Source organism: Bufo bufo, chromosome 5 (assembly GCF_905171765.1).
Source record: "Bufo bufo chromosome 5, aBufBuf1.1, whole genome shotgun sequence".
Classification (NCBI taxonomy): domain Eukaryota; kingdom Metazoa; phylum Chordata; class Amphibia; order Anura; family Bufonidae; genus Bufo; species Bufo bufo.
Genome location: NC_053393.1, coordinates 268,215,574 through 268,242,384, shown reverse-complemented (window position 1 = coordinate 268,242,384; position 26,811 = coordinate 268,215,574). Strand labels below are relative to the sequence as shown.

At 45.2% G+C, this 26,811-nt stretch overlaps 1 protein-coding gene across 2 annotated transcripts in view; it reads right to left on the bottom strand.

Annotated features, from left to right (window-relative positions):
* Positions 1–26,811, bottom strand: part of SLC9A3 (solute carrier family 9 member A3) — a 481,978-nt gene that overhangs the window by 148,019 nt on the left and 307,148 nt on the right. Inside the window, exon 8 of one of the 2 annotated variants that reach the window (XM_040433112.1) lies at positions 8,763–8,852. The exons of the other annotated variant lie outside the window; for it this stretch is intronic. Within the exon in view, the coding sequence (XP_040289046.1) occupies positions 8,763–8,852 (90 nt within the window). The remainder of the gene's footprint in view (positions 1–8,762; positions 8,853–26,811) is intronic. 2 annotated transcript variants of the gene reach the window in all.

The window sequence follows — 26,811 nt, the reverse complement described above, 5'->3', positions numbered from 1 at the left end:
CCCAAGATCTTCTCTGGTTAGATAAGATGATTGGTGCTTCATTATACCCCTCTAAATCCATATCAACAATATACAAACAGCTTAAATCTCCTTCCTCTTCAGTTAAACCTGCTGCTATTGGGCTCTGGGAGAATGACCTACAACGTAAATTGACACCCTCTGAAATATCGAACATATTGATTACCCCACACAGGATTTCTAGATGTATTCTAATCCAAGAGAACAGCTATAAAATCTTGATGCGCTGGTACAAAACCCCAGATAAGACTTGCCTTTATAACCCCAACTCCACCAATATTTGCTGGAGATGTGGTAAAGAAAAGGGCTCATTTTTCCATATATGGTGCTCTTGTGATTTGATTAAGCCTTGGTGGTCTAACATTATCAAACTTAGCAACCAGATTTGCCAGACCTCCTTCCCTTGCACTCCTGAGATTTCATTACTCAGCTTGGGTATTAGAGTAACGAATTCTCGCAAATCATTACTTTTCTCCTTTATGATAGCAGCTGTCAGATTACTAATTCCTAAACATTGGCTGTCACCTGATCTCCCAAGTCTAGAACAATGGATTAACCGGCTTGATCAAATCTATAGACTAGAAGAAATTTCCCATTGGGAACAACGTTCCAGGCATATTTTCCTCCAGATTTGGACCCCTTGGAGGGAGTATAGAAAATTTTCATAGAGGGTTTTCTTAGCTCCCGAGTTAACCCTTAACTTAAAATCTCCAACCGAGTACTAGTTCATATACTTATAGGAATCTGATTCATGATCTAATGCATATCAGTACCCTTTAACATGTATGTATCCCTCAGTATATATGTGTTCTTGTCATAGTCGAAATGCATTTATGTAGACGTATCTTGAGCGTTGCTCTACCTATCTTTTTCGGACCATATCGGTCCCTTCATTGTTAATTTTATTTTATTTATTTTGTTGTTTTATTATTATGAATATTGAAATGTCTGTATATCTGGCCCATTATTATTGATTGCTTGTGATCATTTGCGCAATTTATCTGGCCATTGAGATATATATATATATATATATATATATAATATACACAACAAGAAAAACAAGAAAAATTGTCAATAATAATAAAAAATTAAAAAATTTTGTTTTAATGTCGGTTGGCGCTGTCTCCGAGTCAGGCTTGAAGTCAAGGGGGCAGCGGCCTCCTTGCTTCAAGTAAACCTAAGCCCGCCCCTTACCCCTCCTCTACAATTAGATGGACATGCTGCCAAAATCGCGTTCTTCTAGCGCATGCGCGGTACGCTGCCTGTTACAGCGCGATCCTCACTCACCCACCTACATTTTGCTGACTGCGGATTCTCCGGACAGTTTGATTGCGCGTTCGCCCGGCCGTAACAGGCAGCGTATCGCGCGTGCGCTAGAAGAGCGCGATCCCGGCAGCATGTCCATCTAATTGTAGAGGAGGGGTAAGGGGCGGGCTTAGGTTTACTTGAAACAAGGAGGCCGCTGCCCCCTTGACTTCAAGCCTGACTCGGAGACAGCGCCAACTGACCTTAAAACAACATATTCATATTTCTAAGTATGAAGAAACGCAAAGAGCAAAGAAAAATATGATTAGCAACACACTGGGGGATACTGTAAGGTACTGTGGTCGGTTTAATATGCGTTTTGCAGGTGACAGGTTCCCTTTAACCCTTTAGGTGTTCCAAAGAAATTAAAGAAAAATGGAGGTTACATTTAAAAATGTCATTTTTTTTATGCAGATTTTCCAATTTAATCAATTTTTTCTGTAGCACAGCAAAAGTTAACAGCAAAACAACCTCAATATTTATCACCCTTATTCTTCAATTTACAGAAACACCCCATATGTGGTTGTAAACTGCTGCATGGGCATGGTAGTGAGCAGAAGGGAAGACGCGCTATATTGTTTTTGTAGGGCTGGTTTTGCTGGAATGGTTTTCGGGTACCATGCTGCATTTGAAGAGACCCTGAGTTACACAAAGTGACAATTTGGAAACTACACCAGTCAAGTAATTTTTTGAGGGGTACAGCGAGAGATATGATTCAACAAGCGTTACAAAGAATTTAGAAACACTTGGCTGTAGCACGTGAACAATTATATTTTTTACCACTGGATGTGGATCCGCTGAAGTTATGAAGAGACGCCGGGCTTGACATAACGTCGGCACATCCACCGCCGGTCTAAATTTAAGCCAGCTTCCTTGCTGGCTTAAATTTAGACCATTTTGAAAGCCTAAAACAGGAGTAGAAAATGTTAAATGAGAAAGGCCTCTCGTCCTTTTCCTGGCTCACGCCACTACCCATTTTTTAGACCTGGTTTGAGCGTGGAAAAGTCATAGATTGCAACAGATATGCAACAGAAATCCGGCATATATCTGATAGTAAATGACACCGTTTGTGTTTTTTTGTAATATATTTATATTGGCACTACTGGGGATACCAGCAGGGACAACAATGTTATATAAAACTCTACAGGGGCATTATACTAAGAGGAGGACTACAGGGGTGCATTTTATTACAGGATGTGTGGTATACCACAGGGGGATTACAGGGTGCATTATATTACAGAGGGGAATTATACTACAGGGGCACATTATACTACAGGGGGACTTCAGGGGGCATTATACTACAGGGTACATTATATTTCAGGGGCATTATACTACAGTGGGCATAGTAATACAGAGGCTACTGTGGGAGGGGGGAGTGACAGCATTATACAAACTAACACTATAGGGGCTTTATAGTATAGGGAGAGCATTATACACTGCTCAAAAGGGAACACAAAAATAACACATCCTAGATCTGAATTAATTAAATATTCTTCTGAAATACTTTGTTCTTTACATAGTTGAATGTGCTCACAACAAACACACACAAAAATAAAAAAATGGAAATCAAATTTTTAAACCCATGGAGGTCTGGATTTGGAGTCACATTCAAAATTAAAGTGGAAAAACACACTACAGGCTGATCCAACTTTGATGTAATGTCCTTAAAACAAGTCAAAATGAGGCTCAGTAGTGTGTGTGTGGCCTCCACGTGCCTGTATGATCTCCCTACAACGCCTGTGCATGCTCCTGATGAGGTGGCGGACGGTCTCCTGAGGGATCTCCTCCCAGACCTGGACTAAAGCATCTGCCAACTCCTGGACAGTCTGTGGTGCAACGTGACATTGGTGGATAGAGCGAGACATGATGTCCCAGATGTGCTCAATTGGATTCAAGTCTGGGGAACGGGCGGGCCAGTCCATAGCATCAATGCCTTCCTCTTGCAGGAACTGCTGACACACTCCAGCCACATGAAGTCTAGCATTGTCTTGTATTAGGAGGAACCCAGGGCCAACCGCACCAGCATATGGTCTCACAAGGGGTCTGAGGATCTCATCTCGGTACCTAATGGCAGTCAGACTACCTCAGTCAGACTACCTCTGGCGAGCACATGGAGGGCTGTGCGGCCCTCCAAAGAAATGCCACCCCACACCATTACTGACCCAATGCCAAACCGGTCATGCTGGAGGATATTGCAGGCAGCAGAACGTTCTCCACGGCGTCTCAAGACTCTGTCACGTCTGTCACATGTGCTCAGTGTAAACCTGCTTTCATCTGTGAAGAGCACAGGGCGCCAGTGGTGAATTTGCCAATCTTGGTGTTCTCTGGCAAATGCCAAATGTTCTGCACGGTGTTGGGCTGTAAGCACAACCCCCACCTGTAGACGTCAGGCCCTCATATCACCCTCATGGAGTCTGTTTCTGACCGTTTGAGCAGACACATGCACATTTTTGGCCTGCTGAAGGTCATTTTGCAGGGCTCTTGCAGTGCTCCTCGTGTTCCTCCTTGCACAAAGGCGGAGGTAGCGGTCCTGCTGCTGGGTTGTTGCCCTCCTACGGCCTCCTCCACATCTCCTGATGTACTGGCCTGTATCCTGGTAGCATCTCCATGCTCTGGACACTACGCTGACAGACACAGCAAACCTTCTTGCCACAGCTCGCATTGATGTGGCATCCTGGATAAGCTGCACTACCTGAGCCACTTGTGTGGGTTGTAGACTCCGTCTCATGCTACCACTAGAGTGAAAGCACCGCCAGCATTCAAAAGTGACCAAAACATCAGCCAGGAAGCATAGGAACTGAGAAGTAGTCTGTGGTCACCACCTGCAGAACCACTCCTTTATTGGGGGTGTCTTGCTAATTGCCTATAATTTCTACCTGTTGTCTATCCCATTTGCACAACAGCATGTGAAATTGATTGTCACTCAGTGTTGCTTCCTAAGTGGACAGTTTGATCACAGTGTGATTTCACAGAAGTGTGATTGACTTGGAGCTACATTGTGTTGTTTAAGTGTTCCCTTTATTTTTTTGAGCAGTGTATATAAAACTCCTAAGGGGGGAATTATGCTAAGTGGTGGACTAATGGGGGGAAGAGCATTATATATAAAACTCCTACGGGGGGACTTATAATAAGTGGGGGACTACAGGAATGCATTTTACTACAGGATGTAGGTATACCACAGGGGGACTACAGAGGCACATTATACTACAGGAGTGCATTATATTACAGGGGAGCATTACACTACAGTGGTACTTCATGGCGCATTATACTAAAGGGTGCATTATACACCAGGGTGCATTATAATACAGGGTAAGAGCATTATACAAACTAGCATTATAGGGGGGCCATTATAGTACCGTGGGACTACAGGGGGGTTGAGAGCATTATACATACTATCACTTCAGGGGACATTATAATAATGGAGGCACTACAGGGGGGGAACATTATACAGTATCTCACACCCTTCACATTTTTGTCAATATTTTATTATAGATTTTCATGGGACAACTCTGAAGATATGATACTTTGATACAATGTACAGTAGTCAGTGATCTCTCAGTGTCCACATGTGATACAGAAGCTCCCAACCAGCAAGCTGAATCCAGCTCGCTATCTGGATCCTTACATAGTTACATTGTTGTTAAGGTTGGAAAAGACAAAAGTCCTCCAACCTGTAATCCTGCTGTATTGATCCTTTCATCTGATAAGGAAATTTCCTCTATTTAGAACAATTACTCTTATGTAAGTCTATGGGGTGAGCATGTAAGATATATAACACCTATGGGAGTGAAAAATGGCTAGGTGATTTTTTCTGCCCAACCTGGGCTTGATAAAAAGTTTGGGGCTTTTTATAAAGAGGGATATAGTTCAAGTGGAAAAGAAGTTTAGGGTCTGCAGAGATCATTATGCCCAAGTATTTGATAGCTGTTTGGAGCTACTTAAAAGGAGAGTTGGAGATGACAGTTGAAATAAGTGTGGGGTCTACGGATACATTTAGGGCCTCAGAATTATCATCATTTATTCTTGAAAGTAGTATGTTGTGCCTTAAATCCTAGCACAGTACAATCAGCATCAGGGGTCTGGCAGTTATTGATAGCCAGGCACCTGCTGTATGCGCCGGCATCGGTGAAAACACCAATGACTGCTCATTAACCATCGCTATGCCGTGGTCAGCGCTGATTGCGGCACATGCTATGTCCTTGTCGGGTCCCCATCGGGTCCCCACATTGCGGTGACGATGACTTGATGGCTGGGAATGGAACCAGATACCTTTCATAGGCATCGTGCTGCCTTCCATGAAAGCCTATAAGACCTACCCCCCTGGGTCTCACAGGCAAGCAGGCTGTAAGTGTATTACACTGTGTAATACACTTACAGCCAATGCATTACAATACAGATGTATTGTAATGCATTGTACAAGGGATTAGACCCCTAAAAGATAAAAAAACGTTCCAAGTAAAAAAAAGTGCCCTTTTTCCATAATTAAGTTATAAAAAATAGAGAAAAGAAAAGTAAACATATTAGGTATCGCCGCGTCCATAACAACTGGCTCTATAAAAATATCCTATGATCCACCCTGTCAGATGAACGCTGTAAAAAAAATGAAACTGTGCCTAAACATCCATTTTCGATTCGCCTTGCCTCACAAAAAGTGTAATATCAAGCAATCAAAAAGGTGCATGTTCCACAAAATGGTACCAATCAAACCGTCATCTCATCCTGCAAAAAATGAGGCCCTTTACAAATCTCAAATTTAGCACTAACCTGAAGTACAATGTGTCACGAGAAAACAATCTCAGAATGGCTTGGATAAGAAAAACTGTTCTAAAGTTGTTACCACATAAAGTGACACATGGCTCGGTACTGAAAAGTGGCTTGGTACTGAAGGGGTTAATGGCCATGTGGTATTGCAGGTGCCACAAGGCCAATTACTATGCAAACCAACTGAACAGTGCAATCTCAGTTTAATTAGAGCTGGCTGTAGCCCGTACAGCCGTGTGGTACTTGACTAGACAGAGTTTCCGCATCCCAACCACAACCTGGCCGCACTGCGTGGCCGAAACCCTTAGTTCTTAATTCTGGTATCCTAGTTGGATGCTACAGCTGTCACTCAGAGCACAGAAGCAGCTCAATGCAAAAAGCTCTTCACAGTGAAGCTCCACCTCCAGGGCACTTGCAGGAGAAGTATAGTACCTCAGACCTGGGGGTACTACTATGGTGTTCTTGATGCATTTCTATACAGGTTCAGTATCCAGAGATCCTTCTCCTGTTGGAGGGTTGGGAAGTAGCTCGTAGAGTACCCAAGAATCATACTGAAGACACTGCTGTGAGGTGAGGGACTGCAGCTAAGCCATCCATCATCAAACAGCTAAAATGACATTGAAGGGGGAAGTTATCATTATGGGAGACTTTAATCTTCCTGATGTAAACTCGAAAACCAAAATAGCTAGTTCTGCCAGGAGTACAGATATTCTAAATTCCCTACTAGGATTATCTCTACAGCAAGTAGTAGAGGAGCCAACCCGGATAGAGGCCATTTTAGATTTAGTATTCACAAATGGAAATTTGGTATCGGATATTACTGTAGGGAAAAGCTTGGGATCTAGTGATCACCAGTCAGTGTGATTTACTATAAGTACAGTGACTGATTCACACCACACAAAAACAAAAGTTTTAGATTTTCGAAAAATTTACTTTTCTAAAATTAGATTAGTGGTATACGAGTCCCTATCAGATTGGAACAGTTTCAATGGAGTCCAGGAGAAATGGGACTACTTAAAAGTGGCACTATTGAAGGCAACAGATAATTGCATTAGGCTCGTCAGTAAAAGCAAAAAAAGGAAAAGACCACTGTGATACTCAGCAGAAGTGGCCAAAATCATAAAAAAAGAAAAAAAGATAGCATTTAGTAATTATAAAAAATAAAAAAAAACGAGGATGACAGGCAATATTTATAAGATTAGGCAGAGAGAGGTCAAGCAAGTTATAAGAGCTTCTAAAGCGCAGGCAGAAGAGAAATTAGCTCAGTCAGTGAAAAAAGGCATTAAAGGAATTACCAAATTAAAAACAAAAGAAGGAAGGTATATGGAAGAAGATAAAGAACTAGCTGACTGCCTCAATGAATACTTCAGTTCAGTTTTTACAAAGGAAAAGGACCTGTTAGGAAGGAAGACTAATGAATCTTTTGATGCATGTGTCTTTACAGAGGAAGAGGTTCTAAGTCAGCTGTCTAAAATTAATACAAATAAGTCACAAGGGCCTGATGGGATACACCCAAAGCTATTAAAAGAGGTAAGTGGTGAACTAGCAAAACCATTAACAGATTTATTTAACCAATCACTGGTAACAGGAGTCGTCCCAGAAGATTGGAAATTAGCAAATGTGCCCATTTACAAGAAAGGTAGTAGGGAGGAATCTGGCAACTATAAGCCAGTAAGCCTGACATCAATAGTGGGGAAATGACTGGAAACCATATTTAAAGGATAACTGTCACATTTAGAATCAAATTTCAATTTTCATATATGTAGTTACTAATACCATGATATTCCCGAATCAATAACTATTAGACTTACTTACCCCATATTTAATAAGATTCAGCCCTTAGCAACCAGTCTGCATAAATCTGCAATTTCACTATTCTGTTAAGATGGCTGCCACCATTAGAATGTATGAGAATAGCAATCTAATGATTGCATGTTATAGTTCCCTATGGGAACTATACAAAAGTGTAAAAAAAAATAAAAAATAAAAAAAATTATTTTTTTTAAAAAAAAACATAAAAGTTCAAATTAACCCCCTTTTGCCAAAATGAAAAAAAGGCAATGTGCAAAAAAGCCCATACTATAAAAATATTTAAAAAATTCCCCATACGGTAAACAGAAAACCGGAAAAAAGTGTCCAAATGGCCGATTTGCCATTTTTGGATGCTTCATTTCCTCAAAAAAAGTTTTAAAAAAAGGTGATCGAAAAGTCATACACACCCCAGAATGGTATCCATGAAAAGATCAGCTTGCACGGCAAAAAACTAGCCCCCACACAGCTCTGTACACATAATTACAAAAAAGTTATAGGGGTCAAAATATGGCAACTATAAAGTAAAACAGATTTTTTTCCCACTTTTGTTTTTTTTTTTTGTGCCAGTAAAATGTGTCCCCATAGATGCCCCCCAATCATGTGCCAGTAACAAGAGCGCCCCTCAAATGTGCCAGTAACAATAGCCCCCCCAAAAGTGCCAGTAACCAGAGCCCTCCCAAATGTTTGCATTGAACTGTGTATACAGATGGTACAATATATATAGAACTTACTGACTGTGCTTCAGGGTTTAATACTATACTATACACTCAGCTTTATACATTAGATATAGAGATCAATCTGCAACCTTAGCATTGCCATAAATAGAAATGTTTGCATGAGAAGAAAATGATTGCTAATATCCTTACCCTTCCGTGCAGTTTTTCATTTAGTTTTCGTTCATGATGTTCACTCCTCTTCACTTTCAACCACCGTACCAATGGCTTAATGGTTAATCCCTGTTTAGAATTAATAAAGGTCAATTAAGTTTTCTTGCATTCAAAAGTTTGAAAACATGCAAACAGAACTACGATTTACCAAAATCAGACAGTTTGAATATGATTTGGTAAATTACAGTAATATGTATAAATATAATATTTTCTGTGCAGCCACCACCTGTGGACAGTTCATGCCCAAGAATAGAGGCAGAGGGTGATTAACTGGTGAATGGTGTATCTTGATCCTTTGAGGAACTAAATTAATAGGGTTGTCTGAGACATTTTACGGTACATTCACACTAGCGCTATTCTTTTCCGGCATTGAGTTCCGTCCCAGGGGCTCAATCCCGGAAAAGAGCTGATCAGTTTTATCCTAATGCATTCTGAATGGAGAGCAATCTGTTCAGGATGCATCAGGATGTCTTCAGTTCAGTCTTTTTGCCTTTTCAGGACAAAATTCCGAAACACTTGCCGTAATGCAATTTTTTCCATTGAAATGCATTAATGCCAATCCGGCCCCGAGTGTTCCGGCAAAATGGATCCGGCATTGCGGTCTACGCATGCTCAGACTGCAAAAAATGTGAAAAAAAATTAATGCCGGATCCGTTTTTCCGGATGACACCAGAGAGACGGATTCGACATTTCAATGCATTTGTCAGGCGGATCAGGATCCTGATCTGTCTGACAAATGCCATCAGTTTGCATATGTTTTGACGGATCCGGCAGGCAATTCCGGTGGTGGAACTGCCTGCCGGATTCCCTTGCCGCAAGTGTAAATTTTCTCTCACAGATGGAACCAGGCAGGGATTTCCCCTTTCACCACTATTTTTTGTTCTATCTATTGAACCCTTTGCTGCCCTTGTTCGTAGTGATTCAGAGGTTACTGGATTGCAGGTAAGTTTGAGAGAACATAAGTTAGCTTTATTCACAGATGATGTTATCATTGTTTCTACTAACCTGGCCACTCCTCTGTCTCAAGTCTTTTAACTAATATCACTATATGGAGAAATATCATACTACAAGCTTAATATAGATAAGTCTCAGATATTGGCAGTAAACTTTTCTCCGTTTCTTTTAACAACTTTACAGAATCAGTACCACTTAGACTGGCAACGTTAAAAAAAGAAATTCTGGGACTTCAGCTAGCCCACCCAACACAGAGTGGCACAATGACAGTGTGTGGAGGTGGCGTAAGCAGCAGCATTAGGAGGAGGCCACAGGGTGGCAAAAATGACAGTGTGGAGGTGACAGCAGCAGCATCAGGAGGCCACAGAGTGGCACAATGACAGAGCATGGAGTTGGCAGCAGCATCAGGAGGAGGCCACAGGGTGGCACAATGACAGTCTGGAGATGGCAGCATCAGGAGAACTGAGCGGTGAGGTGGCAGCAGCATCAGGAGACCACAGAGTGACCCGTTGACAGAGTGGGACAGGCTGTGGCAATACCAGTACCAGCTGAAGATGGTGGGTGAAAGAAGAAGCACTTGGCATCAGATGTTTGGCATCACGGGTGGAGGGGAATCAGGGTTCCACGCCAGAGAGGGAGCATGAAAAAGAGAGACCACATCCAAGGGAGGATTAATTTTTTTTAAGAGTTGAATTATGGGAGAAATTATTAAAGCATAAAAGAGTGACAACTTTTTAAAGTTTAAGCATTGAATGAAAGGATGTGACGCGCATTAATTACTGAAGAATTTATTACATTTTATTCCCTGTCACTTATGCAGAGCAGGGGTTTATTCACGTCTAAAATTGTGTAATGTCAACCCAAGAATGTAATTTATTAAGCTGTCAACTAGGTAGAGGAGGGGTATATTACACCCAAAAATTGGTGAATTTCACCAAAAAATGTAACAGACCAAATTTTTTTTATTGTTTAGCCTGTCTACTAGGTATAACAGTGGTACTTCACACCCAAAAATTGGTGAATTTCACCCGAAAATGTAAATGACAATTATTTTATTTTTTAACCTGTCTACTAGGTATAGCAGTGGTACTATACAACCAAAAATTTATGAATTTCACCCAAAAATGTAACTGACAAAGTAGTGAAATGATATAAAATAAAATACGTATAAATAAAATAAAAAATATTTGATTTATGAGGTGGAGTTCCATATGGAGTAGGAGTTTGAGGAGGCGGTGGACATAGTGGTGTAGGTGGATACGGCGGTGGAGAAGGCGAGGTAGCCAACACAGGTTTTTGGTTTTAATTGTATTCAATTAAATTGTGTTCATTTTAATGAACGTGAGCTTGTCCACATTGGCTGTGGACAGGCGGCTGCGCTTGTCTGTGATGACGCCCCCTGCCGTGCTAAACACACGTTCAGATAATACACTGGATGCAGGGCAGGCCAGCACCTCCAAGGCGTAAAGGGCAAGCTCAGGCCATGTGCCTAATTTAGAGACCCAGAAGTTGAAGGGGGCAGACCCGTCATTCAGTACGTGTAGGCGTGTGCACACATACTGCTCCACCATGCCGGTGAAATGCTGTCTCCTGCTTAGACGTTCCATATCAGCTGGTGGTGCTGGCTGTTGTGGCGTGCTGACAAAGCTTTTCCACATTTCGGCCATGCTAACCCGGCCTTCTGAGGTGCTGGCGGTGCCCCAGCTGCGTTGGCGATCTCTTCCTCGTCCTCTGCCTTCACCTTGTGCTTCCACTGTGCCCCCGCTGTCAGGTGGGAATGCCACCAACAGCACGTCTACCAGCGTACGCTTGTACTCGCGCATCTTACGATCACGCTCCAGTGACGGAATTAAGGACGGTATGTTGTCCTTGTAATGGGGATCCAGCAGCGTAGCCACCCAGTAATCAGCACAAGTTAGAATGTGGGTAACTCACCGGTCGTTGCGGAGACACTGCAGCATGTAATAGCTCATGTGTGCCAGGCTGCCCAGAGGCAACGAAAAGCGTTTCTCCTCCTCCATCTCCTCCTCCTCATCCTCCACCTCGTCACCCTCCAGAACTGTGCCCTGGCTGGACAATTGTGTACCTGGCGTTTGTGGGTGCAGGAACCAACCCTCGGAGCCACTTGGGAAAGACTGGCCGGAAACCCTACGAAATGATCCCTCTTCCTCCTACTTTGCCACATACTCTTCACATCATCGCCAGGAGCGTTTTTTCAAGGAGGCATAGAAGTGGGATAGTAACGCTGAGAACTGCGTTATCGGCACTGGCCATGTTGGTGGAGTACTCAAAACAGCGCAACAAGGAACACAGGTCTCGCATGGAGGCCCAGTCATTGGTGGTGAAGTGGTGCTGTTCCGCCACCGCAGCTGAAACTCCACTATCGCCTGCTGCTGCTCGCACAGTCTGGCCAGCAGTTCCACCTTGTGGGCACGTCGCATATGAGGCGGTGAGCGGGAAGGCCGAAGTTACGCTGCAGCGCTGACAGGCGAGCAGCAGGAGGGTGAGAATGCCGAAAGCGCACACAGACGGCCTGCACTTTATGCAGCATTCCTTAATTTTTAAGGAAACTCTGTACCACCAAATTCAGCACATGCGCCAGGCAAGGGATGTGTGTCAAACCGGCTAGTCCCAGAGCTGCTACGAGATTTTGCCCATTATCGCACACCACCAGGCCGGGTTTGAGGCTGACTGGCACAAACCACTCATCCGTGTGTTGTTCAAGGCCCGTCCACAGCTCCTGCGTGGTGTGGGGTTTGTCCCCCAAACAGATAAGTTTTAAAACAGCCTGCTGTCGTTTACACCTGGCTGTGCTGAAGTTGGTGGTGAAGGTGTTACGCTGACCGGATAAGGAGCTGGTAGAGGATGAGGAAGCGGAGTAGGAGGAGGAAGCAACAGGAGGCAAACTGAAGTGCCCTGCAATCCTCGGTGGTGGAAGGACATGCGCAAAACTGCTATCCGCCTCAGGCTCAGCCGCCACTGCATTTACCCAGTGTGCTGTTATGGAGATATAACGTCCCTGACCGTGCTTACTGGTCCACGTATCTGTAGTCAGGTGCACCTTGCCACAGATGGCGTTGCGCAGTGCACACCTGATTTTGTCCCCCACTTGGTTGTGCAGGGAAGAGAAGTCTCGCCTGGAAAAGTAGTGGCGGCTGGGCACGACGTACTGTGGGACAGCCACCGCCATAAGGCCTTTAAAACTATCCGTCTCCACCAGACGGAATGACAGCATTTCATAGGCGAGGATTTTGAAAGACTGGCATTCAGGGCTAGCTTTCGCGGGTGCGTAGGGGGGTACTTCCTCTTCCTCTCCAGCGTTTGGGAGATAGAGAGCTGAACGCTTCTGTGGGACATTGTGGAGATGCTTGGTGACCCAGGTGGTGGTGTTGCTGGAAGATCCTCTGTTTGCGGGGTGGCAGGTGGCACTGTCACTCCAGAGGTGGATGAAGAGGCCGAGACTGCAGCAGAAGAGGAGCCAGAGACCTTTCTTGGTTTTTGAGGTGTCTACTCCACTGCAGCTCATGCTTAGCACTAAAATGCCTGGTCATGCAGGTTGTGATCAGGTCGAGAACGTTTATGCCTCGCTTCAGGCTCTGATTGCACAGCGTGCAAACCACTCGTGTCTTGTCGTCAGCACATTGTCTGAAGAACTGCCACGCCAGGGGACTCCTTGGAGCTGGCTTTGGTGGGCTCGGTGCCTTGCTGCAGTGGGCAGTAGCAGGCGTACTGTCTAGAGGACGGCCGCTCTGCTTTTTCACCCTGCTCCCTCTTCTGCTGTGCTGGTGGCTCTGTGCGACCACCGCCTCTTCCTCCAACTACATAGGTCACTCGCATGACCTTGATTCCATGTGGGGTCAAGGACCTCATCGTCCTCCACATCATCTTTCACCCAGTCTTCACCCGTGCCTTCCTTGTCGGTCTGCACACTTTCGAAAGCCCCAGCATCATCTGAGACGTGCTGCAATGGTCCTCCCATGTACTCATCTTGAAAGATAAGTGGTTGGGCATCGGTGCACTCAATCTCTTCCACTTCTAAGGCAGAGCTAGGTAGATGGCCCTGGGAAACCATGCTAACGGAGTCATCAAAAGCAGAAGAGACTGCTGCATGACTTGGGGCTCAGACTGCTTGGCTGATTTGCAAGGGGGTGCGCTGAAAGACTGATGGACATCGGCTGCAGGTGCCAACTGTGGTCTTTCAGCAGGAGACTGGGTGGGAGACAATGTGAAGGAACTGGATCCACTGCCAGCAACCCAATCTACTATCGCCTGTATTTGTTCAGGCCTCACCATTCGTAGAGTCGCATTAGGCCCGACCAAATACCGCTGCAGGTTCTGTCGCCTACTCGCACCTGAGGAAGGGTTTTCACTTGTGCGTGTAGCTGGCACAGATCGACCACGTCCTCTCCCTGCAACAGGAGCTCCACCAGCAGCACCACGACCTGGGCCACGTACCTTATTTGACGCTCTCCTCATATTTCTCGAATTTAGGATCTTGTCCTAAATAGGTGCCTAATTAATAGTAGAACAGAACGACAGTATGTACAGGGTGTATTTCACAGGGCCTGAACCATACTAGGCCTCAATTAAAGATTTGTTTGCCCAAAATGGCTGTATTTCAAATACCTGAATCAAACCCCTGTATTTAAAGGGCGTATATCACCTGGCCTGAACCAGACTAGGCCTTAAATAAAGATTTGTTTGCCCCAAATGGCTGTATTTCATAAACCTGAATCAAACCCCTGTATTTAAAGTTTGTATCTCACACGGCCTGAACCAGACTAGGACTCAATTAATGATTTGTTTGCCTAAAATGGCTGTATTTCAAATACCTGAATCGAACTCTTGTATTTAGAGGGTGTATCTCACACGGCCTGACCCACACTAGGCCTCAATTAAAGATTTGTGCACCAAATGGCGGTAAATCAAATATCTTAATATAACCCAAATATATAACTGGTGTATCTCACAATGATATATGCAGCAAAGGCTGCCAAATAAACTTTTTTTGCCCAAACGGGTGTTTGTTTAACCACTTCAGCCCCCCTAGCTTAAACCCCCTTAATGACCAGACCACAGACCACTTTTTACAATTCTGCACTACACTACTTTCACGGTTTATTGCTCGGTCATACAACTTACCACCCCAAGTTTTCATTTTACAGAGATATTTCTCTCACCCAGCATGAGTATATGTAAAAATACACCCCAAAACACATTGCCCTACTTCTCCTGAGTACGGCGATACCACATGTGTGACACTTTTTTGCAGCCTAGGTGCGCAAAGGGGCCCAAATTCCAATGAGTATCTTTTAGGAGGGCATTTTTAGGCATTTGGATTCCAGACTTCTTCTCACGCTTTAGGGACCCTAAAATGCCAGGGCAGTATAAATACCCCACATGTGACCCCATTTTGGAAAGAAGACACCCCAAGGTATTCCATGAGGGGCATGGCGAGTTCATAGAAGTTTTTTTTTTTTGGGCACAAAGCGGAAAATGATTATTATTATTTTTTTCTCACAAAGTCTCCCTTTCCGCTAACTTGTGACAAAAAGTTCAATCTTTCATGGACTCAATATGCCCCTCAGCGAATACCTTTGGGTGTCTACTTTCCGAAATGGGGTCATTTGTGGGGTGTGTTTACTGTTCTGGCATTTTGGGCGGGGCTAAATTGTGAGCAACCCTGTAAAAGCCTAAAGGTACTCGTTGGACTTTCGGCCCCTTTACGCATCTAGGCTGCAAAAATGTGTCTCACATGTGGTATCGCCGTACTCAGGAGATGTAGGGAAATGTGTTTTGGGGTGTATTTTTACATATACTCATGCTGGGTGAGAGAAATATCTCTGTAAAATGACAACTTTGTATAAAAAAAATTGAAAAAGTTGTCTTTTACAGAGATATTTATGTTACACAGTATGGGTTTATGTAAAAATACACCACAAAACACATTGCCCTACTTCTCCTGAGTACGGCGATACCACATGTGTGACACTTTTTTGCAGCCTAGGTGCGCAAAGGGGCCCAAATTCCAATGAGAATCTTTACGATTTCACAGGGCATTTTTACGCATTTGGATTCCAAACTACTTCTCACGCTTTAGGTCCCCTAAAATACCAGGGCAGTATAAATACCCCACATGTGACCCCATTTTGGAAAGAAGACACCCCAAGGTATTCCGTGAGGGGCATGGCGAGTTCCTAGAATATATTTGTTTTGGCACAAGTTAGCGGAAAATGTTTTTTTTTTTTTTTTTTTTTTTTTTTACAAAGTATCATATTCCACTAACTTGTGACAAAAAATACAATTTTACATGAACTCGCCATGCCCCTCACGAAATACCTTGGGGTGTCTTCTTCATGAGAAGAAGTCTGGAATAGAAATGAAATGTAAAAAATGTTTACGCCTTTGGATTCCGTGAGGGGTATGTTGAGTTCATGTGAGATTTTATTTTTTGTCACAAGTTAGTGGAATATGAGACTTTATAAGAAAAAAACAAAACAAAAAAAACTATTTCCACTAACTTGTGCCCAAAAAAAATCTTCTATGAACTCGCCATGCCCGTCAAAAGTGATCTTTATAGCGCCGCATCGATTTTACCAGTGGCGTAGGGATCGCCATAGCAGCCATAGCAATGGCTATGGGGCCCTACGCCACTGGGGGGCCGCCGCCGACGGAGGATTAAAAAAAAAAAAATGTAGCGAGTGGGCCAGGCGTGGCGCTGTGATAGGGGCAGGGCTCCAGATGGTCTCTCCCTCCCCCCTGTGCTGCCGCCGCGGCCAATAAGAAGAGGGACAGGGGGAGGGGCTGTGGCCACTGCGCCACCAATGAAGATAACTGACCTGTTAATATAAATGCAGGAGGCGGGTGCCGGAATCAAATAGCCGGCACCCGACCTCTATGACAGGGAGCGGCACCTGAGGGTTGAAGCTCCCTGTCATAGAGGTCGGGTGCCGGCTATTTGATTCCGGCACCCGCCTCCTGTATTTGTATTAACAGGTCAGTTATCTTCATTGGTGGTGCAGTGCAGCCCCCCCCCAGTATAATAAACATTGAGTGCGGCCCCCCCAGTATAATAAACATTGAGTGCGCCCCCCCAGTATAATAAACATTGAGTGCGCCCCCCCCAGTATAATAAACATTGAGTGCGGCCCCCCCCAGTATAATAAACATTGAGTGCGGCCCCCCCCAGTATAATAAACATTGAGTGTGCCCCCCCCAGTATAATAAACATATAAACATTGGTGGGCAGTGGGAAGTGCCAATGTGTCACGGATGGTGTACAGGAAACAAGACAATACAATATAAACAATGACTCACTGGATCCACAACTAAGGAACAAAAGGGAGACCCCTGCATGAGACCTGCCGCTCTCCCTTATTGCTCAGCCTATGCGACCACCCCAAAGGTGGATGGGCGCATATCCACGTACCTCGACTATCTTACACCTGAAGACCCTACAATAGTGAGGGGACACGACCACCGGCTCCCTACACAGACACGGAGGGAGTCAGGGTCACCTGGATCCAGAAAACAGAAAATCATAAATACATAAACAGCACTTATCTTGCAGACGACTGGGGACTGTGGACTGAGAACTAGGAACAGCATGCACACACACTCCAGGAAGTTGTATAAGCCGCACACTACTGCATTCTGGGGAGGAACTTAAAGGGCAGCAATCAGTCCAACTGCATGACAGCTGAGATAGACTAACGAGATGAGGAACTCAACCAAAACAAAGAAATTCAAGGAGGAGGATCTGAAAGGCTCATGTCAGAGCTTCTCAGCTGTCTGGCTGTGACAGTACCCCTCCCTCTACGAGTGGACTCCGGACACTCAGAGCCCACCTTCTCAGGATGGGACCTATGGAAAGCCCTGATGAGACGAGAGGCCTTAATGTCCGTCACTGGGACCCACATCCTCTCCTCAGGACCATAACCCTCCCAATGAACGAGGTACTGGAGGGAACCGCGGACAAGATGAGAATCCACAATCCTAGAGACCTGAAATTCAAGATTTCCATCAACCATAATCGGAGGAGGAGGCAAAGGCGAGGGTACAATAGGTTGAACATAAGGTTTCAATAAGGACTTATGAAAAACATTATGGATCTTCCAAGTCTGAGGAAGATCAAGACGGTAGGCAACAGGATTGATGACAGACAGGATCTTGTAAGGCCCAATAAACCTAGGACCCAACTTCCAGGAGGGAACCTTCAATTTGATATTCTTGGTAGACAACCACACCAGATCACCAACATTCAGGTCCGGACCAGGCACACGTCTCTTATCTGCCACACGCTAAGTGATATTGCAAAAGGCCTCGCTGGTAAGGTTTGTCTTTTTGCTGATGACACAAAGATAGGTAACAGGGTTGATGTTCCTGGAGGGAAACGCCAAATGGAAAAGGATTTAGGAAAACTAGAAGAATGGTCAGAACTCTGGCAACTGAAATTTAATGTGGATAAGTGCAAGATAATGCACCTGGGGCGTAAAAACCCAAGGGCGGAATATAGAATATTTGACACAGTCCTGACCTCAGTATCTGAGGAAAGGGATTTAGGAGTAATTATTTCAGAAGACTTAAAGGTGGGAAGACAATGTAATAGAGCAGCACGAAATGCCAGCAGAATGCTTGGATGTATAGGGAGAGGTATAAGCAGTAGAAAGAGTGAAGTGCTTATGCCGCTCTACAGAACACTGGTGAGACCTCACTTGGAGTATTGTGCGCAGTACTGGAGGCCATATCTCCAGAAGGATATAGATACTCTAGAGAGAGTTCAGAGAAGAGCTACTAAACTAGTACATGGATTGCAGGATAAAACTTACCAGGAAAGGTTAAAGGACCTTAATATGTATAGCTTGGAAGAAAGAAGAGACAGAGGGGATATGATAGAAACTTTTAAATACATAAAGGGAATCATCTCGGTAAAGGAAGAGAGCATATTTAAAAGAAGAAAAACTACCACAAGAGGACACAGTTTTAAATTAGAGGGGCAAAGGTTTAAAAGTAATATAAGGAAGTATTACTTTACTGAGAGAGTAGTGGATGCATGGAATAGCCTTCCTGCAGAAGTGGTAGCTGCAAATACAGTGAAGGGGTTTAAGCATGCATGGGATAGGCATAAGGCCATCCTTCATATAAGATAGGGCCGGGGGCTATCCATAGTATTCAGTATATTGGGCAGACTAGATGGGCCAAATGGTTCTTATCTGCCAACACATTCTATGTTTCTATGTTTCTATGTTTCTCACTCATGCTCTTTAGATTATCCTGAATCTTTTGGCAGATAGAATCCAAAGACGAGGAGAATCTGTCCTCATTAGGTAAACCAGAAGACCCCTCTCCCGAGAAAGTCCCAAACTGCGGATAAAACCCATATGCACCAAAAAATGGTGACTTATTAGAGGACTCCTGACGACGGTTATTTAAAGCAAACTCAGCAAGGGACAAAAAAGAACACCAATCCTCCTGATTCTCTGCCACAAAACAGCGCAGATATGTCTCCAGATTCTGATTGACGCGCTCTGTCTGGCCATTCGACTGCGGGTGGAAAGCAGAAGAGAATGACAACCGAACCCCCAAGCGAGAACAGAAAGCCTTCCAGAATCTGGAAACCAACTGCGTGCCCCTATCAGAGACTATGTCTGAAGGAATACCATGCAATTTGACAATGTGGTCAATAAATGCCTGCGCCAGCGTCTTAGCATTGGGCAAACCAGGAAAAGGGATAAAATGCACCATTTTGCTAAAACGGTCCACCACCACCAGAATCACAGTCTTCCCCGAAGAACGAGGCAAGTCCGTTATGAAGTCCATGGACAGATGTGTCCAAGGACGGGAAGGAATGGGCAAAGGGAGGAGAGGACCTGATGGCCGTGAATGAGGGACTTTGGCACGAGCGCAAGTCTCGCAAGCTGCCACAAAACCCTCAACCGACTTACGAAGCGCAGGCCACCAGAATCTCCGAGCGATGAGATCCAGTGTGGCTCTTGCCCCCGGGTGCCCAGCAAGGACCGTATCGTGGTGTTCTTTAAAAATCTTGTGTCTCAAAGCGAGAGGCACAAACAACCTCCCAGGAGGACAAAGATCAGGAGCTTCTGACTGGGCTGCCTGCACCTCTGCCTCCAATTCAGGAAAAAGAGCAGAGACCACCACACCTTCAGCCAAAATGGGACCCGGGTCTTCAAAATTCCCACCTCCCGGAAAACAACGTGACAGGGCATCTGCCTTTACATTCTTAACCCCAGGGCGGAACGTGACAACAAAATTAAACCTTGAAAAGAACAAAGACCATCTGGCCTGTCTCGGGTTCAGACGCTTGGCTGACTCCAAGTAGGCCAGATTTTTATGGTCAGTAAACACGGTAATAGGGTGTCTGGCTCCCTCTAGCCAATGGCGCCATTCCTCAAAAGCCAACTTGATGGCCAACAATTCCCTATCTCCCACATCATAATTTCTCTCTGCGGAGGAGAATTTCTTTGAGAAAAAGGCACACGGTGCCATTTGGCAGGAGAGGAACCCTGAGACAAGACTGCACCCACCCCTACCTCAGAAGCATCAACCTCAACTATGAAGGGTAACGAAATATCAGGTTGTACCAGGATGGGAGCGGAAGCAAAACTCTCCTGGATATTAGAAAAGGCCTTACGCGCCTCTACCGACCAGGAAGAAAAATCTACCCCCTTTCTGGTCATATCAGTGAGTGGTTTAACAACAGAGGAATAATTCAAAATAAATTTCCTGTAATAATCGGCAAAGCCCAAAAAACGCATCAGCGCCTTCTGATTCTCAGGAAGCTCCCACTCAAGCACAGCGCGGACCTTCTCGGGGTCCATGCGAAAACCAGAAGCGGAGAGAAGAAACCCCAGAAATTGAATTTCTGGAACTGCAAACACACATTTTTCCAGTTTTGCGTATAATTTATTCTCCCGCAGAATGAGCAAGACCTGACGTAAGTGTTCCTTATGAGTCTTGAAATCAGGAGAAAAAATCAAAATGTCATCCAAATACACTAATACAAATTTTCCCATTAAATGATAAAAAATGCTGTTCACGAAATGCTGAAAAACGGCTGGGGCATTCATCAAACCAAAAGGCATAACCAAATTCTCAAAATGGCCCTCAGGGGTATTGAAAGCCGTCTTCCATTCGTCTCCTTCTCTGACCCTGACCAGGTTGTATGCCCCTCTTAGGTCTAATTTGGAAAAGACTTTAGCCCCAACAACCTGGTTAAACAGGTCCGGGATCAGAGGAAGCGGATAAGGATCACGAATAGTGATACTGTTCAACTCCCTGAAATCCAGACAAGGTCTTAACCATCTTTTTTCTTAACAAAGAAAAAGCCAGCGGCAACAGGTGACTTCGAGGGTCGTATGTGTCCTTTTCTCAGACTCTCAGAGATATAAGCACGCATAGCGACCCTCTCAGGTTGGGAGAGATTGTATAAACGAGATTTAGGCAGCTTGGCGCCTGGGATGAGATTAATAAGCAATCATACTCCCTGTGCGGAGGCAAATCCTGAACTCCACTCTCAGAGAAGACATCCGAAAATTCAGAGAGGAAAGGTGGTACAGTCTTAGTAGAAACCTCAGAAACAGATGTTATGAGGCAATTCTCTCTGCAAAAGTCACTCCAACCATTTATTTGCCTCGCTTGCCAATCAATGGTGGGGTTATGTTTAGTGAGCCAGGGTAGTCCCAACACTAGAGGAGTAGGCAAACCGCTAAGGACGAAACATGACACATCCTCAACATGAGCATCACTCACAATTAAACGGATATTGTGAACTATGCCCTTTAATGATTTCTGAGAAAGTGGAGCGGAATCAATAGCAAAAACAGGAATATCCTTTCCCAAAGTGCATACCTGGAAACCATGAGTTATTGCAAATTGATTATCAATGAGATTGACAGCTGCTCCACTATCCACAAAAATCTCACAAAAAATGCTCTTGCTCTCTAGCGCCACTCTAGCAGGTAGGACAAAACGGGAACTACAAGCAAACGGAAAACCTTCAATTTCCGCCTCAACCCTGCCAATAGTAACAGACGGAACATTTTTAAAAGATTTTTTCCTTTTTGTCTCTTTATTACTCCCAGAAAACTGCCTGAATCTCCTAGAGGGACAAACATTTGCCAAATGATTTATACCTCCACAACAAAAACAAACCCTCCCATGCGGGCTGAATCTTCTATTGTCTGAGGCAATCAACCCCATCTGCATGGGTTCCTGCTCAGAAGGGGCTGACAGTGACTGAGACCCCTGCGCACAGAATGAGACCGCTGCACTGTCCCGGGACTGAGTATGACAGGAAGGAGAGATCTCTCCTCTCTCACTAAGACGCCTGTCAATACGAACGGCCTGAGACATAGCAGAGTCCAGGGAGATTGGCCTCTCATGAAAGGCAAATGCATCTTTCAATCCCTCTGAAAGACCCTGGCAAAATTGACTTCGGAGTGCAGCATCATTCCAACCAGTATCAGCTGCCCATCTCCGAAATTCTGAGCAGTATATCTCTGCGGATTGTTTACCCTGGCATAACAGACGTAGTTTAGACTCAGCCAGAGCAATACGATCTGGATCATCATATATCTGACCCAGGGCTAAAAAGAATTCATCCACTGAGCGGAGGCGCCGTGCCCCCTCCGGCAGCGAAAAGGCCCAGGACTGAACGTTACCCCTGAGCAGCGATATAATGATCCCCACCCTCCGTTCTTCATCACCAGAGGAATGGGGAAGAAGGCGAAAATGGAGTTTGCAAGCCTCTTTAAAACGCACAAAATTCTCACTACCCCCAGAGAACGTATCCGGGAGCGAGATCTTAGGCTCAGCACAAATTCCATGAACGCAAGCTGAACCGGTCACTTGAAACTGAGAAAAAATCCTACGGAGATCAGCTACCTCCAATGAAAGACCCTGGAGGCGTTCAGCCAAAAGTGAAACTGGATCCATGCTTGAGACGGTTTTGGCGGCTTATAATGTCACGGATGGTGTACAGGAAACAAGACAATATAAACAATGACTCACTGGATCCACAACTAAGGAACAAAAGGGAGACCCCTGCATGAGACCTGCCGCTCTCCCTTATTGCTCAGCCTATGCGACCACCCCAAAGGTGGATGGGCGCATATCCACGTACCTCGACTATCTTACACCTGAAGACCCTACAATAGTGAGGGGACACGACCACCGGCTCCCTACACAGACACGGAGGGAGTCAGGGTCACCTGGATCCAGAAAACAGAAAATCATAAATACATAAACAGCCCTTATCTTGCAGACGACTGGGGACTGTGGACTGAGAACTAGGAACAGCATGCACACACACTCCAGGAAGTTGTATAAGCCGCACACTACTGCATTCTGGGGAGGAACTTAAAGGGCAGCAATCAGTCCAACTGCATGACAGCTGAGATAGACTAACGAGATGAGGAACTCAACCAAAACAAAGAAATTCAAGGAGGAGGATCTGAAAGGCTCCTGTCAGAGCTTCTCAGCTGTCTGGCTGTGACACAATGAGGGTTAAAAAATAAAAAATTAACTCACCTCCTCCAATTGATCGGGTAGCTGTCGGTCTCCTGTACTTTCTTCAGGACGCAGGACCTGTGGTGATGTCACTGAGCTCATCACATGATACATCACATGATTCATCACCATGGTAATGGACCATGTGATGGTCCTGTGGTGACGTCACTGAGCTCCAGCCTCCATCACATGGTCCATTACCATGGTGATGGATCATGTGATGTATCATGTGATGAGCTCAGTGACATCACCACAGGTCCTGCGTCCTGAAGAAAGTACAGGAGACCGGCTGCTACGCGATCAATTGGAGGAGGTGAGTTAATTTTTATTTATTTTTTTAACCCTCATTGGCACTGCCCACCAATGTTTATATGTTTATTATACTAGGGAGGGGGGGCGCACTGCACCACCAATGTTTATTATGTTGGGGGGGGCACTGCGCCACCAATGTTTATATGTTTATTATACTAGGGAGGGGGGGGCGCACTGCGCCACCAATGTTTATTATGTTGGGGGGGCACTGCGCCACCAATGTTTATTATGTTGGGGGGGGCACTGCGCCACCAATGTTTATATGTTTATTATACTAGGGAGGGGGGGCGCACTGCGCCACCAATGTTTATATGTTTATTATACTAGGGAGGGGGGGCGCACTGCGCCGCCAATGTTTATTATGTTGGGGGGGGCGCACTGCGCCACCAATGTTTATTATACTGGGGTGTTGGGGGGCGCACTGCGCCACCAATGTTTATTATATTGGGGTGTATATAATGTTTATTATATTGACCTTCTACTACGCATTCTGCATTAAAGAATGCTATTATTTTCCCTTATAACCATGTTGTTATAAGGGAAAGTAATACAGTGAATAGACTTTCATCCTAGCAACCATGCGTGAAAATCGCACGGTTCAACTGGAAGGATGGATCCGGTATTTTGAATGCCGGATACGGCACTAATACATTCCTATGGGGAAAAATGCAGAATCCGGCATTCAGGCAAATCTTCAGTTTTTTTTCGCCAGAGATAAAACCGTAGAATGCTGCGGTTTTATCTTTTGCCTGATCAGTCAAAAAGACTGACCTGAAGACATCTTTTCTGGTATAGAGCCCCTGTGACGGAACTCTATGCCGGAAATGAAAAACGCTAGTGTGAAAGTACCCTAAAATATTAAGTTTAAATCCCCCCTTTCCCAATTTTACATATAAAATATATAAACAATAAATAAACATATTACATAGCGCTGTGTCTGAAAAGTCCAAACTATTACATTTTTAAAAAATTTCTTCTATGCGGTGAGCATTCGCCATTTTTAGTCACCTTGTCACGCCAAAAAATAGGATAGGACTGTTCTATTATGGGCCGAACGTTTCATAAAATGCGAAATGCACGCGGCTTTTTTTGGTGGTTTTTTTTGCACGGTATTGAGTATCGCAATACTTTTTTATGGTAACGAAAGCGAATCAAAACTTTGGTATCGAAAAAACCCTACGCCAATCTGATCGGCGTAGCGTTGTCACGATACCAAAATTTTGATTCGGTTTTGATTTGGCGACTAAAAATTTTATTTGGCTCCTAAATTTTTCAGTTCAGGAGCCAATGGCTACTAGGTATTTTTTTTAGTCTGGAGCACTGGATAGGGGGCGGTCGGACTCGGAGCCGGTGGAGGTAGAGAGGCAGTCGCCGGAAGTGGAGGAGGCGGTGTCGCAGACTAGGAGCGGCACGTACTGGGAAGCTGCGAGTTGAGCTGCTGGAGTGTCGGTGGCTGGCTGGCCCGGCGGGCGGCGCATGCGCAGTACGGGGTACAGTTCGGTTGGTTCAACTTCAAGTGGCTGAGGTGAGGGCTGGCTGGGGAGTGGGACTGAGTCTGACTAAGTCTCTGACCGAAGCGGCAGCGTCAGTCAGTGGAGAGATGTGGAGACTGGAGTACTATAACTGGAGTCACTCTGGAGACTAGTGTAGTGGACAAGTGGAGGAGACTGGAGTTATTTCATCTGTGTGTGTGAGCTACCGCCGGATCTCAGCATCTTCCCTATTCACACATATACCTGCTCAAGCCTGGCAGGCGCAACTGCGCCCGCATTATTTAATAGTGTGGTGTGGTAATGGTTAATGGCATTGGCGAAGACACAGCCACCTAATCCTATCTGAGGGGTCTGTGATTAGGTGGCTGTGTCTTCACCAAAATGCCATTAACCATTACCACACCACACTATTAAATAATGCAGCTGCGCCTGCCAGGCTTGAGCAGGTATATGTGTAAATAGGGAAGATGCTGAGATCCGGCTGTACCTCACAGTGAGGTACAGCCAGATCTCAGCATCTTCCCTAATCCATATTCACACATATACCTGCTCAAGCCTGGGAGGCGCAGCTGCATTATTTAAAGGGATTCTGTCAGATTTAACCCCTGTAACCTAAGCATATGCTCATGTCCAGACTAATAAAAAGAATCCTAAGCTGGCCTTATTAAACCTCACTGTGGCTCTATTTGCCCAAAAAACAGGTTTTTATAACCTGTCAATCACTTACTTAAGGTGCCCAAGGGGAGGACCGTTAATACAGGGTGCCCGGCCGCACCCCTCGCCCTCCGGTGCCCAGCGCCGCCTTCCCTGTCTTCAGCGCCGCCTTCTACAGCTCACCGCCGCCTACGCAATCCTCCCCGTCCCTCTGCCAGATCCCGCGCCTGCGCACTAGGCTCAGCCTGATGCGCCCGTGCGGACTCCTGGCAGCGGCAGGCTCGGGATCTAGCAGAGGGACGGGGAGGATTGCGGAGGCGGCGCTGAGCTGTAGAAGGCGGCACTGAAGACAGGGAAGGCGGCGCTGGGCAACGGACAGCAAGGGGTGCGGCCGGGCACCCTGTATTAACTGACCTCCTCTTGGGCACCTTAAGTAAGTGATTGACAGGTTATAAAAACCTGTTTTTTGGGCAAATAGAGCCACAGTGAGGTTTAATAAGGTCTGCTTAGGATTCTTTTTATTAGTCTGGACATGAGCATATGCTTAGGTTAGAGGGGTTAAATCTGATGACAGAATGCCTTTAATAGTGTGGTGTGGGGATGTTGGGGTGGGAGGTCTGAGAGGTATGTGTGGGTGGGAGATCCGGGAGGGGGGGGCCCATAAATTTTTTTTTGCTATGGGGCCCAGTCATTTCTAGCTACGCCCCTGGATTTTACGTTGTTTTTGCAGTGATCAGAAAAAAATTTCTGTCACTGCGGTGGGGCGGACTGAACGCAAGCGTGCGCACAAGATCAGGCCTGATCGGGCAAACACTGCGTTTTTTGTAGAGCCTATAAAACATGTCCTATTCTTGTCCGCAATTGCGGACAAGAAAAGGCATTTTCTATATAGTTCTGACAATGTGCGGATCCGCAAAATGCGGAAAGCACATTGCCGGTGTCCGTGTTTTGCGGATCCGCGGTGTCCGTGTTTTGCGGATCCGTGGATCCACAAAACACACATACGGACGTCTGAATGGAGCCTTACAGGGGGGTGATCAATGACAGGGGGGTGATCAGGGGTTAATAAGTGACAGCAGGGGGGGAGT